This window comes from Streptopelia decaocto (genome assembly GCF_964273445.1).
Source record: "Streptopelia decaocto genome assembly, chromosome: 3".
Lineage (NCBI taxonomy): Eukaryota > Metazoa > Chordata > Aves > Columbiformes > Columbidae > Streptopelia > Streptopelia decaocto.
In genome coordinates, this window is record NC_138656.1 from 79785713 (window position 1) to 79800214 (window position 14502).

At 39.0% G+C, this 14502-nt stretch overlaps 1 protein-coding gene across 1 annotated transcript in view; it reads right to left on the minus strand.

The window, feature by feature from the left end:
• Positions 1-482: 482 nt before the first annotated feature.
• FUT9 (fucosyltransferase 9) overlaps positions 483-14502 on the minus strand; it is a gene marked incomplete at its 3' end in the record, with an annotated part of 101333 nt that continues 87313 nt past the window's right edge. Inside the window, exon 2 of the mRNA XM_082047193.1 lies at positions 483-1570. Within this exon, the coding sequence (XP_081903319.1) occupies positions 483-1562 (1080 nt within the window). The 5' untranslated portion in view covers positions 1563-1570. The remainder of the gene's footprint in view (positions 1571-14502) is intronic.

The window sequence follows — 14502 nt, forward strand, 5'->3', positions numbered from 1 at the left end:
TTTTGAAATATTCCACACATTTCAGCCTGGAACAGCAAATTATGTTCTTAAAATTCTCTCTGGCATTTAAAATTTGTGTCCTCATTTTCCAAATAGGTTAAAATTAAATGTAATGTTAAAAATAAAAAAAGAGAAGTGTTAAAATGGCTACCTTAAGTGTAAGACTGGGACATATTTCACAGAAAAAGTGGAAAATCTTGTTTAAAAATTATAGTAAACAATCAAATATTCTTCAGTGCACATAATTAGTATGTACAGTATAATTTAAAACTGAGTATTGATGACTTCTGATGATCTCTTAAAATCTCTTATAAAATATAAATAGGATAGCCAAGAGAGGAGAACCGATAAAACCGTGACACAAGGTTCTCTTTTCCTTTTTCTTTTTCTTTTTTTTTTTTTCTCTTTTCCTTTCCTCTCCACTTGGACTGAAGTTTCTTCTGGCTTCTTCAAAAAAGTGCACACACGTACACACACATAAATTAATTCCAAAACCATTTTTCTAAATTTCCAATAGACTTGTATTCCTGGTGTCTTTTCACATGATCACAAGCAAGACATGCATGTGATTCCCAGAACCTAGGAAGATGCACTGAGAAATCCTTCTTCCAGTTGAAATAACTAAGGTACATCTTGTTGTTTTTGTCAAGCATCAGAAGATATTCTGCCAGCTCTCTTGGGGAGAGAAAATCTTCCACATGTATGAAAGAGTCTGCTGGAATGTAATTCTCATAGTTTTCTCTGGAAGGGCCCAATACAACTGGTACTGATCCGGCCAGAAGAGCATTATAAAGTTTCTCAGTAATGTAATCTTTGTGGATTGAATTTTCAAAGGAAAGGTAGAATTTGCAAGTGGAGATAGTTGGAATCAAATTTTTATCATTGACGTAGTCTCCAAAGGCTTGTCCATAGGTATGGATTTCAATATATTTGCTAAGCTCATTGTAATACTTGACTCGAGCGTGCTCAGGGTTCCAGTTACTTACAACCCAACAGACCAAGTTTTCCTTACTTGGCACTTCAAATGTAAAGGAACCTGTGCCGACCATCATGAAGCCATAAGGCACCTGAATGTCTGAATCACGCCGATAAGTCAGGGTCAGGTTAAAGAGGTGTTCAATGCCACTCTTTTGTGGAGTATGGGTTGGAGACTCCAAATTCATCCAAATCCACTTCTGGAATGGTGGCCTGGCTTGCTGAGGTAAATTAGTCAGATCCCAGCTAATGTCCCTGTGATGGATGAGAACAGCATGGGATCTGTTATATAGTGAGCGGTCAATAGTCAGATGGCACCCATGGATATTGAACATCGTTTGGCAGGATGTTAGATCGAATGTCTGACCAAATGGCCAAACCCAGATCAAAATAGTAGTCTCATTAAGATTATCAGTTTTAGAAGAAAAGAAGCTCTTCATTTTCAAAACTGAGCTGGCTGATTCTATAGGACCAGAGATCCAGCTGTTTGTTGGTTTGATATAAATTAATATAAATGCCATGAAACAACCAAGAACAATGAAGATAATAAAAAATGGCCGGAAAATTCCTTTAGATGTCGATGTCATAATTTGTTCTGAGAAAAAAGAGAGGAAGAGAAAGAGAGAAAATAACACCAGGTATTAAATTACGTACTTATGTCCTATTAAAGCAATCAGACATCAGGCATCAAAATTGATAGAACTTCAATTTCACTGAGCTGTAACCTCAGAAATTTCCTTTGAGTGAAGAGGATGTGGGTTCTTGCATGCTATTCATTACAAAGTGACAATATTTCTCCTCTACACATTAAAAGCTAATTGACATAAATTAAAAGGAGGATTTTAATGCATCTCATACTAGATATAAGTCAGTATATATCTTGAGAAGTCTTTTTGCTTAGAACCTATGCCAAGAGTTTAAGAGAGACACAAGACATACAAAATTACCCTTTGATTCTGTCTTTGTGTCTGTGTGAGGGATAACATGCTGCAGATTGGGTCCATTCATATTTGTGTGTACAGAGGTATGGAGGATATAGGATTAGAAGAACAAAAATGAAGGGACCGGAACTTTAATTACGTAATCAATAGGACTGTTAGAAAACTAATTCATGCCTGATGGCTACATGGGCATGGACATTCATACCTTCTCCAGAGGACTCCTAAAATAGGGAAGGAAAACAGTAATTGAGGTTCTCAGCTCCTTTGTTCCCATATGCAGCCTCACATAGTTCCCACATGAAGAAAAATGAGTAAAAAGATGTCTTTAAATATTTCGTTATGTTTTTATGCCACAGTGTTGTGTTAGAAATTAGGAAAAGTAGCGATATGTTTCATCTTTGTGAGATGCCATTTTTTTCCATGGGGAAAAAAGGTTGAGGAGCTCATATAGCTTCCTTTGTCCTCTGGTTATCTCTTCCTGAGAGAAGTGATAACTCTCTTTCCAGAGCTTCTCTTCCACATGGTTCTTGTGAAGCCTAGCAAAGTGAGGGGTTGCTTATCGCCAACCTTTGCTCCTGAACGTAGCCCTAGAACTCAGAGGTGTTCTAAACATGAAAACAGTTAATCATGTAAAGAGCACTATGACATACAAGGGGAACAGGAGTGGAAGTTAGTCACCAAAACCAAATGTTATTAATATACTAGCCTACTGTAGAAAGGCAATTCTGTAGTGCATTTCAATGACTACAAAATTTGTCTGGCTTTCTTTTTCTGCATATTTTTCAATTATTTGAGTTTCTGTTACCTTTACTAGTTAGCTCCACAAACATGTTTTATAAAAATCACGCCCCTAAATACATACTTCAAAATATAATAAATAGAATCAGAATCACAGAAAGCATTTTGGGCCTTTTAAGCCAGTTTCATATCTCATCTCCTCTAACCTGTGAAATAAGTAGTCAAATTCAGAATCCTAGAATCTGATTTAGGGGTCCATTAACGCAACATAACATTGCTGCTTTGTGAGTGTAAAAACTGATGTGTGAGTGTAGCACTACAGTTACAACAAAAATGTTTTCACATTCATTTCTGAATGAAGGTAAAAGGGGGAACATCATGCTTAGATTTACTCCAACATTATATATCTTGAGGAAAAATGTATTTGCCATAATGTCTCCCCTGTTTTGGGAAGGCAGATGGTCTTAATTCTGGTTTTAGTTATTGCTGTGGGTTAACCTTGTCTGGCTGGCAGACACCCACCCAGCTGCTCTCTCACTCCTCCTCCTCAGCAGGTCAGGGAGAGAAAATAAGATGAAAATCTCATGGGTTGAGGTAAGGACAGGGAGATCACTCACCAATTACTATCACAGGCAAGCCAGATTCACCTTGGGGAAAATTAATGCTATTTAATGCCAGTTAAAGTAGATGAGGGTAGTGAGGAACAAATACAAAAGTTAAAATAATACCTCCTTCCCCTAACTTCTTCCCAGGCTCAACTTTTTCCTTCATTCCCAACTCCCTCACCTCCTCCCTGCTTCTGAGTGGTGCAGAGGAATAGGGAATGCAGGCATGCAGTCAGTCCACAACAATTCCTCTCAGATCCTCCTTCCTTCCTTCTTACACTTTTCCCCTGCTTCAGCATGAGTCCTTTCCATGGGATACACATCCTTCAGGAAAAAACCTCTGCTCTCCATGGGCTGCAGTTCCTTCAGGTCATAGCCTTCTGCTCTGGCATGGGGTCCTCCCTGGGCTGCAGTGTGGGTATCTGCCCCACTGTGGTCCTCCATGAGCTGCAGGGTTCTCTGTTCCAGTGCCTAGAGCACCTCTTCCCATCCTCCATTTCTGATCTTGATGCTCACAGGGTTGTTTTTCACACACTTTTCTTTTCTTTTGTTTTTTTCCTCATTCTTCACTGCCTGTGCGTTTCTTAAATACACTTTCCCAGAGGAGCCACCATCTTGGCTGCTGGCCTCAGCCAATGCCTTTGGTGGGTCATTTGGGGCCAGCTGGAACCAAATGTGTCTGGCACTTGCAGCCCTGGCCTTTCCTCACAGAGACCAGCTTGCAGAGCCCCCCTGCCAACACCTGGGCAAGGAGACTCAATATAGTTAGGTAAAATATAGTAGTATGTTGAGTCTGACTCTTTTGTTTCAGCCCCTTTCTTTTGAACATAGTTTAGCAGGTTATCTCTGCTTTCAGCAAAATGAACCTGAACAGAGAAAAGGGGAGGAACTGCAGTGTCCATGGCTTTTCTGCTCATCCTCATCAGTTTAAATTCCTCTGAAAAAAATAGGTGGTTTTACAGCAACATCACATTGGATTTTTTTAGCCTATGTTGATTTTTGCTAGAAAATATATCTAGAGGGGAGGTTATAACCCATAAGAGCAGAAGGCTGCTTCCCTGCCTTACCACAGTAAAAGTCTGAGGAAGATGGGAGTTAGGATGAGCAGCTCTAGGAGATGAAACTCGAGGAAAATCAAGAGGCTGAGCTGATCTTCATGTAACCCTGTTCTTCGCTTCTGTGCTATTGAAACCAACACACAGAACAGGTATAGCTTTTCACTGAATGGATAGAGTGAGCTGAGTTTGAACAATAGGTTGGAAAAGGTATCTATTCTGTTCATTTTCTAGGAGTTGAAATGGATGAGAAATCAGAAAAGGACCTTAACATCGTGCCCTGTAACTTAGTCACCCTCCATTTAAAGGCCAAGTGACGCAAGCTTCTCTGATAAGGATTATTTTACACTAAGCTCTTCTGCTAACTAATAAAAAAACTGTATCATCACATGGCAATTCTTGCTACATAGGAAATGACCAGATATTATGTATTCTGTTCTCTGCTTGAAATTCTAGTGTGTCTATGGTGTTGCATTTGTGTAGGAAGCTTTTGAATTGTAGTGGCAATGCAAGGATAAACCCTTGTGGTTTGTGCTGCTCAGAGTACCAATATTAACATCTCACATCACTAAACAGGTGAATTTACTTATTTGATCCCTTCATGAACTGTTTCTTTGCATTGTTTTGCTGCGCTGTGAACTCATGTGCTCTCTTCTGATCTGAGATCATGTTTCTTAGATTTTGCCTTCACCAAAACACTAGCCTGCAGTCAAGACAGTGTTTTTTAGTTTTCCATCCTTTGGATTCAGAGAACTATCTATTTGCGATGCAGACTCATACATCCATTAGATATATAGGCATCACTGACATGCATCACTTTGAAGCTACTGCTAATGGGATGGTGGAAAAGGGTTGTGAAAGTAAGACCCATTAAAACCTGAAATGAGAGGCATGCAAGGAAACCGGAGACTTGAGCAGACTCCTAAAAATACCACTTACTTATACCCTAAGGAGTGGGACAGGATTTTGTCAGGGAATTCTATTTCTCTGTTCCATTTTGTGTTAACTCCAGTAATAATTATTAAGACATGCAATGGGAATAGCAGTACTTTTTCAGGATGTAGTGCTAGCCTCAGATGCAATAGCTTCTGTGCTTCATAAAGCAAATTGAGGAACCTGGGGAATGGACCAGGAAACTCTGCTTTCATGGCTTTTGGGACCAAGCACTGTTAGTCAGACAACAGAAGAGTGAAGATGTGGTAAACACCTGTTGACAAATACTATTTTCTTGAAAAGTAGCTTGTCCATAATGCTAGGAAATATAGGCTGCAGTTTTTTGTTTGTCCACTAGAATTCATAGAATATTTTTTTCTAACATTCTCCAAAATGTCTTTTCCATATTTATTTATTTCCTTCTTCCCTTTTGTGCCTGAGATAATCATTAATCTCCTGCTGTGATTCTCACTATAAAGGTGAGCTAAGGAGACATTTGCTACAAGACATCCTGCCAAGTAACCTTAGTTCACTCTTCCTCTTTCATGGTTTTCCTTTTACCACAGAATAACAAATTTCCTTTTTGCAGATCCCCTCCCCCATCAGTCTCTGGCATGCCAGACTCTAAAAAGAAAACTTTGTCAAAGAAATGAGTTTACTGAGACTTTAGCCAACTGGAAGAATTCGGTACTTTTGATAGTTTTATTATAAAGTACATTTCAGAGTGTTGTAGCATAGTAAGTGTTTTCTAGGTGCTTTTTTTTTTTTTCCAAGTTGAAAGTATAGTATTTCATCAGTACTAGACTATTTTTCTCAGTACAAAATTTAGCAAGGCTCCTTTTAAAGTGCAAACTTTGGCATTCCATCAGCAAGCAACTCCATTTAGTAGCAACGCAAACACGGAGGTAGTAACAGGGTACCAGCAATGTTAACCCCAAGAACACTAGGCAAGGCTTGCAAAATTATATCTATTTTGTGAATGCAATGTGTTCATTAAGAAATAAAATGGAATTTTATGAAAACTGTTTTGTCATGGCTTCATTACAGCAGTCACTTCTCAATCATTTCAGAAGGGATAGACTTTTTATTTTTTTCTTTTCTGGTTATGTAACACTGCAGGAGGGAGAAAATGTAACCTTTTTGATCAATAATATCAATGCTTGTTTCCCTGGTATATTTTTATACTAGTTTCTCAGGTATACCCTCAAGGCTTTGCCAGTAGCCCAAAATATATCACTGCTTGCAGAGGTATAACTTGCATTACTTTTTCTAAAGGAAAAAGACAGTATTTTAAAATTAAGATGGAGCAAAGATTTTTTTAAAACATAGAAACTGAATAATGAATAAAAAAAAATCACCTTTACTTTTCTGATCTTGTAATTCTTAAGTGTTTGAGGCTAACTCTCATCTTCATCATCAGTTGGTCTCAGGATGACTCAAGAAGAAATACTTAGGACCTCAAGATAGTCTCTGAAGATCACTTCTGGGGTCAGAGTGGGAATTTCTGGCACAGAGGACTTACCAAGATTGAGGAGCAGAAGGATGGGGAGGCAATCAGAGGTTTGCCCATTTAAAAGCAAACAGCTAGCTAGGTGGATACTCTGGGACTGTTAGAAGGACAGTGGAATGCAGTGGGAACTGATAGGGATCACAGGCAAACAACTGTTATTGTTAGAAAGAAGGCTCATTTGAAATTGCTTTCTCTGTCCTCTGGCATGTTTCACCAGCCTCAGCCGTGAAATATCTGCATTTATGCTAAGAGCTGTGTTTTTTCAGACCACACTTGTAATTAGTTGGAGCTTTTTCACCTGAAGTATTAAAAGAAAACTGACTGCCTCAGGATAGTGTGAGTGTGACTTCTTATCTCCAAGTCACTGCTGTGTGGACGTGTCTCAAACTGCTTTTGCTTTAGCTCCCTGAGATTGAAGAATGCTTCTTTTTATTGGAATTAACTCTCACCTCTCCCAATTATTCCTCCTCTGGCTGCAATCGGAATGGTGGATTTTTTCCCCACGCTATCTAAACGTGGGCTTGCTTCCATGCCTTTTCTCGCCTGTCCCACAGATTTCTGAAAGCAGCCCAGTATGAAAAGGCTCAACAGAGCTGCACACAGTTAAAGACTGAAAGTTGAATGAGCTGCTAATCTCAGACTGCATATTTTTACTCTATTGTTTGCAACATTCTTTTTCTTCCCCTCTCCACCTTCTTTGTTTTCGGGTTATTTGCTCAGTTCCTCAGGTTTCAGTTTTGTTTTGCACTTTGAGAACAGTGTAGAATAATTTTATTCGACAGTGGTGATTTTTATGTTGAACAGTTTTAGAAAAATGATCAAAGAGCACTCCGAGGATGGGTAGCCATTAAGATACATTGTTTAGGGATGATGCTGAACCTACCACCAGAGACTGTTAAGAACAGGTTAGACAACCATCAGTCAGCAGTGAGGGATTAGATTCTGCTGCCAGGTCCTGGGGCTGGGCTAGATGGCCTCACTTGATTCTTTCCAGTGTTGTGCTCAGTGATAATATTTAACACAAGTTCTTGTAAAATGTACCTAATAAAAGCACAAGCTGCAGTATAAAACTGCAAAGAATTGCTGAAAAAAAATGAGTAAAAAAGTCTATCTGGAAACTTATCTTGCAAACTATGAAATAGCCATACTATACACAGTGAAAATATGAAGGAAACTGAAAAATCACGTGGACAACAACAAAAGTCCCTATTTTCCAAGGCAAAACATAAATCTTCCTGTCAATTGCTAGCTGGGATAATGCTGCTTTTTTGAGAATCTCTGAATCTTGTTCCCTCAGGCCTTGCTGAGGAAAACCCTATTCTCAGCTCCCTTCTCCCAATTGCTGTGCAACACACAGTATGCTGCTATGGCTCAGCAACCCCCAGCCTTCCCCTGTGATTGTCATCTATCCTCTCCTTCTCCCCAGGGCAGTCACATACTGTCACTCTCCAGCTGCTTAGGCAACAGCTCAGTGGTTCCTTTCTGCAATCCAAAGGCATTAGCCAGGGATGTGGAGACTCTCAGAATAACAGAGGGAAATGGCTACAGCATCATTTCATACTGGAGAGACCCTATCTCCGCTCCCACTGACACACATGCAAAAAAAATAAGTGAAATTACCCCAAAATCCTGTCCACATGGAGCTTTTCCAGACAATCTGGCATTAGTGTCAGGACACCCCACTTCTCACTGCAGCTGTATCACTTTCTAATTATGAGTTTTTAGGTTTGTTTCAGAAGGAGCATGAATACACACTATTCCTTCCCTGGCACAACTGGAAAATGCATGCATGCAAAGCTATCAGAAACCTCAGCGGCATTGCCAGCGTTGGTAACATGCAGAGACAGGACCTTTTTTACCTTAACTTCCACGAAGACTTGTCCACATCACAGCTAGTTTATGACTGATAGCATTCTGTGAAAGGGCTGGTGGCTTTCCACACTGCTGGCTACAAAAAAGGGAGTTCTTCAGTACCGTAGCTTAGTGGCAAACTTTATCTACCTTGTCAGGAAAGTGCTTTTTATCTTCCTGAAGATAAAGCTCATTCTAGCCATGCAGCACAAGCCAATCAACACTTCTTTCAAAAGCCCTGAATAGCTCTGCAGCAAATGAAGCTGATCAAAGAAAAGCTGCTCCAGAAGCAATTAGTTTATTTCTCCCTTCTTTCCATGTGGGTTTGGGACAGAAAACTGCTGTTCTCTCCGATTCTGCCAGGACTGCAGAAAAGGCTTTTCAGTAGCTTTGCGGCTGGCTTGTAAAACTGCAGCCAACCAGCTGAAATATGAAGAATATACCTGCGCAAGCTCTGTGTTTGTGATGGCCACCAGCCCACCTGAAAGCCCTAGTTAACTCACAGTAGCTGTGAAAAAGGTGTGAGCTAAGCCAAGCAGAGATGGAGCATGAAGTGGCAGAAGAAGAATCATGGGCTTACTGTCCATGTGTGCTCGACTCCACATTCCAGAATCACAGTTACTTCTGGCTTTTTCCCCATGATATATTTCCCTAATACAGTGATAAAAGACCTCTCCTTGGAAAGCAGACAAATCAGAATCAGGAAAGAGCAGACGACACCTACCTATAATAGTGAATAGTTGCTATATGGGACATTACTTCTGTGGCAAAGCAAGACTTTTGGAGCTCTAAGCACCAGCTGTTTGTGTAGATATGGTTAGAGATTGTGTGCAGCAGTTACTCTGCTGAATCTTGCTGCATAGGCAAGCTCAAAAATTTTAATTGGGATTTGATGCTGCTTTTTTTGCAGATACAACTGCATAGATCTAGGGGATTCTGCCAGTGGCAGCATAACTCCTGAGACAGCTCTGTAGCCAAGAAAGCAAGCCTGAGAGGCCTCTAAAAATACCATAAAATCCTCATAATCTGATCTCTACTTAACATTTCACTTCTCTGCCTGCCTAGCACCTTTTGCTTAAGAAACATAATGCCTCTGGGTTTGAGATCTCTACTGATGTAGCTGTTTTTTTTAGGATGCAGGTCTATGTTCTTTCTTCAATTTGCAAAGTCGTAACTGCTATGGATAGTAGTTGCCAGAGAGACAAAAACTGCCCTAGAGAGAAAAGGGAGCAACTGAAGTGCTTAAATCTGTTGCAATCTGCTCTGTTGCTGAAAGGGAGAATGCTATTTAGGAATGCAGTCAGAAAGTGGAGAAGAGAGGTGATGATTTATAGGACTATTTTTTGGAAATACGTACATATTCTTTGCAAATAAGACCCCTGGTTTTTTTTTTCCCCTAACAGGGTAGAAGGATGGACTTTGGTTTAAAAATCCAGCCAACTAAATTAGATTTCTTGACTATTCTGAATAAAGAAGTGACTAAGTATTGGCCAACGGGACTCATGATGGCCAGGAGTCCTCATCAAGGTTCTGCTGGTTGTTGTTTAGATGACTGAGCAGACCTCCTCACTGCTCTAGCTTTCATAAAAGAGCACCAGTGACTCAAAGCTTCAGGTTAGAGTCTGTATATAGAGAATAAAAATCCTTCATATGATAAGATACTGAGTTCCAAAAACGTTGTTTGCTTATTTTCCATCTGGGAAAAGTACAATTGAAGTAAATGATGTAATGTAGAACACTTGTGAATGTAAGGATATGAGCACAAAATTAATGGACAATTGGAAAAATGGAAGCATAGCACCAATAATTTTCCCATTGCACACCAAGACTAATATTTTTCAAGGTGACTTGTCTTGGTAGTGCTAAGCATTTTAAAGAAAGAGGCTGGTAGGTGTAAGGTAGAAGGTGATTATGAAACAGGACTCTTACATTAAACGCTTTGTATTGCTGGAGCAAACAAATTAGCTGAGTTTGGACACTGAAAAAAGGAATAGAAGACTTTTAAGAGTCAAATCCAAGTGGCTTCTTATTCATGTACAGAGAAAAGAGCAAAATCCGTACAAAGTAAATTCAGAATAATTTGTAACAATACTATAAGAAGTTTAAACATATGCACACACACAAATAGAAACAAAATTCTAATCCCTTAAAACCTGAAATACTAAACAACAAAAATTGAAAGCATATTTTAAATAGAATATATATTTTAGATGTATATATTGTAAAACCAGCAAAAATAACAATCCCTAAACCTCTCAAATTTCACACTCCTCTGAGAAAACAAAATCACAGTTGAGAGAAACCAGTGCTTAATTTCTTGGAGTGTCTCTTTGTGTGCATAACAAAAGGAAGAGCAGAGAGCTGGAACTACTAGGATAACAAGCCTAGAAATACAAAGCTTAATAAAAAGTCACTGAAAAGACTTCTGTAGAAAAGAAAAAAGAAATCCTTCAGTCAAGAAATAGCAGATACGTAAGAGGAATGGGTTGAAGGAACAATAGTCTGAAAAAAATCCTCCAGTAGTTACAAACTCCTACATGTTCTAAGATGATGTTTTCTTGTTACTACTTACTGTCTGAGTTAACATATGCACCAATGCCTCTGAGAGCAACTCTCAAGGTTAGAATACAGGAGTGAAGAATATTCTGCACAAACTGTTGACAATATATTGTACAAAGCAGATCAGTAGTTAGTGCAGAGATCATACCTCATTTGAAAAGACTCAAGCTACTCGCTATTTCTTAGCTTATTGTTTTCCTTTTATGCTTGTTAAAAGAGAAGTTAAATATTTGGAGTGTAAGTTAAAGCAGTTGATTCTATTGTTCAATTACTGGATTTTACTGTCATACATTATTCTACTCTTAATAGAGCAAAAATTTCATAACGAATTAATAAAATTTTTACCACTAGAGTAACAAGTTAATGTAAAATTATTTACTATATCTTCGAAACACAATTTGCCAAACAGTCTTTTTCCCATCTTAAGGTTTGCAGCCGAAAGTCTTTCTCTGCTACAACCCTACTGTGTTAAAAATAAGTATTTAAACAGGGGAAAGAGTTTTAATTTGTTCCCACTACACAAAGAAGACTTTTTATAACCATCTTACTCAGAAAGTAGCTTTCTAAAGAAAGTCAGCAGAGATAACTAGGAGGAAATACAAGGAGAAAGAGGGAGAGCAAGGGAAATAAATTGGAAAAGAGTAAAAAAAGGAGCTAGATATGAGGTCAGCAACACTCTGTTCAATTCTGTATTTCTGTTTTAAGGACATTGGTGTGAAGAAAAAGGTGGCAGGCAACTGCCTTTGCAAACAGTCTATGAATTCCTGCAGTTAACACAGCTTAGCAAAGGTGGGTAGGACTAATTTGACCACTAGGATCATAAGAAGGACCAAAACCCCTGGCTGAGTAGGCTACCCCAAGTCCTAAAGAGCCCCAAACCAGAAACAGGTGCTACTAGTAGGGCTCAGAGGAAATGCTAGTGTCTGATTCCAAAACTGCAGCCCCGAAAAACCTCTGCTCTTTTGTCTCTTAATGCTGGTCATGCTGAAACTCTCTCTGTCCCTCTGCCTTTCAGGCTCCTGTACACTTAGCAGCCTGGTGCCAGTGCGTCCCCACTGCCAGCGCACCCCCAGAAGGAGCTGTTCTTCACAGGGAAGGGCCATTCAAGGCCGATAAACTAGCTATTGTCACGACTCTGTGAATGCAGATGTGCCTACAAGAGCAAACTTCATCTTAAATGCAGTGGTAACAGCTGCTTTTTTTTGGTCTGCTTTTAAAGAAACAGGCATAGGATGAATTCCTTTATGAAACTATGGAAGCTGTGACCTCAGATACAAATCCTGCTTCAACTTGAAGTAATTCAGACCTAGATATTTCACTTTCCTTAAAGATTTCCTAGCTCCTAGGTGACAATGGCTGTCGATTTTAAAATGTGTGAAGAGCTTTAGGATCAGAGGCGAACAATCCTTTCCTCCTTATTGATGCCCTAGTTGCTAATTAAGACACTACTGTTTTTCCTTGACCTCTTTCTGTCTCTTGCCAATTGACTCCCTAATGATTTTTGCCCGGAGGCACGTATGCAGCAGTTAAGGGTGGAGTCAACTTCCTTCCCTGTGCAGTTTACAGCCTTGTAAAGGGGAGGTGGCAGAGGTGGTTTGAATCTCCTTTGTTGGAAAGATCACAAAAAATGATCTCTGTTCTGGGTGAATCTTCCTCTGTTTGTGTTTCAAAAGGTATAATTCCCTAATTTCTTTATAAAGAAGGGTGCTGCTTCCCTCATCTCAAAGGAGTATTCCCAGATCTGAATCCCATGAATGACCCACTCCTTCAGAGTGCTGGGTGTATCTTAGTGAGGGATGCAGGAAGACACATCCCAGTTCTTTTCTGGGCAGCCTCTTCCAAAGCTTGTGCTCTGTATCTTCATCCTTAGGTGCCTAACTAGTTTCCTGCACCCTAACGAGGCTTTTGGGCTAACAGCCAGCCATGCTGATGCTTGAAGCACAAACAGTTTTTTGAGTGCAGCCTTTGGTCTGCATGATCAGGTGCAGCGAGATATCACAGAAATCAGAGATGAAAATACCACAAAGTCTCCCTCCCAGCCAAATTAAATGGGATTTCTGGTAGAATATATATATCATAAGTTCTCTTAAAGGGAGTGAAATCAAAAGCAATAATAATAATAATAATAATATTAGGAAATATCAGTCCTACTGACCAGCATCTTGGTCTGATGGAGGAGAACACATTTTTGCAAGGGCAATTAGAGACTGCTGGTAGCTGACGGGTCTCATAGATGTGGCAGAGAACAAAGTGGCAGGAGGACTTCCCAGCTGCTCTATAAGTTTAACTTTAGTTGAGTTGAGTTGAGTTGAACTTAATTTGTCTTAATTTAAGTGTTAATCATTTTCTATCTCATTTTTGACACCTATAGCATGAGACTAATGACATTTTCTTTCCTTTAATAAAATACTTTAAGATCTACAGATTAAAAGTACCATACCAGCAAAATAAAATGCTGCTTTAGTAATAACAATACTTCCACTCCTGAAATACCTTGCTTTAAAGAATTTTTTTGACTTTTACAAACATTAATTCAGTTTTAACCAGAGTAGTCAGAAAATTATTACTGAAACTGCTTTATAGAGAGTGAAGAAGGGGTGGAAATGGAGTTTCAGAATGATAAAGTCATTTCCACAAAATCATAAAGATTTTACCAGGTATTTGATGATGATGATTTCAATTTACGTCAAAACAGTTGAGTCTGTGGCATATTTTTCTTCAAACAAATGGCACCAGAAACTAGTCATATCACATTTATTCAGATCAGATATCTCTGGCATGTATCTTTGTTTCAAATCTCTGAAAACACATCCTAATCCTCTTCATTATAGTAAGTCAGTAAAAGGAAATGGAAGATTTAATCAGATTTAAGTCAATGACCCCTTGATCTGTACAATAAGAAAAACCACAACCCTTTTTCTGAACTATAGTCAAACTCTGTCAGCAAAGCTGGATTTGCTGAAAGACAAGAAGTATTGGAGATGAAATCTTGCTCACAGAAACACTGGAAAACCTTCTATTAATTTTAGTATTGTTAGGGTTTTGTTCTTCCAGTTGATTGCAGCAACATGTAAGAAGTGAGAAAAACAGCTCAAAAGCTATTCCTTTGTGATTAAAGTTAACTTAGAAATGAAAAACCTAAGGCAAGTCTGGAGACAGAAAGATGTGTAAATCAGAGTTCAGGGAATCCAAATGATGGAACAAGTTACAAGTAATAGACACTCTCCCATATAAACACATATATACAGACACACACAATCTGTAACCTTAGGAAAGATGTAATCAGCTATTGAAAGTGTGCCTCAGTTTTCACACCTGAAAGATTTTATAAATGC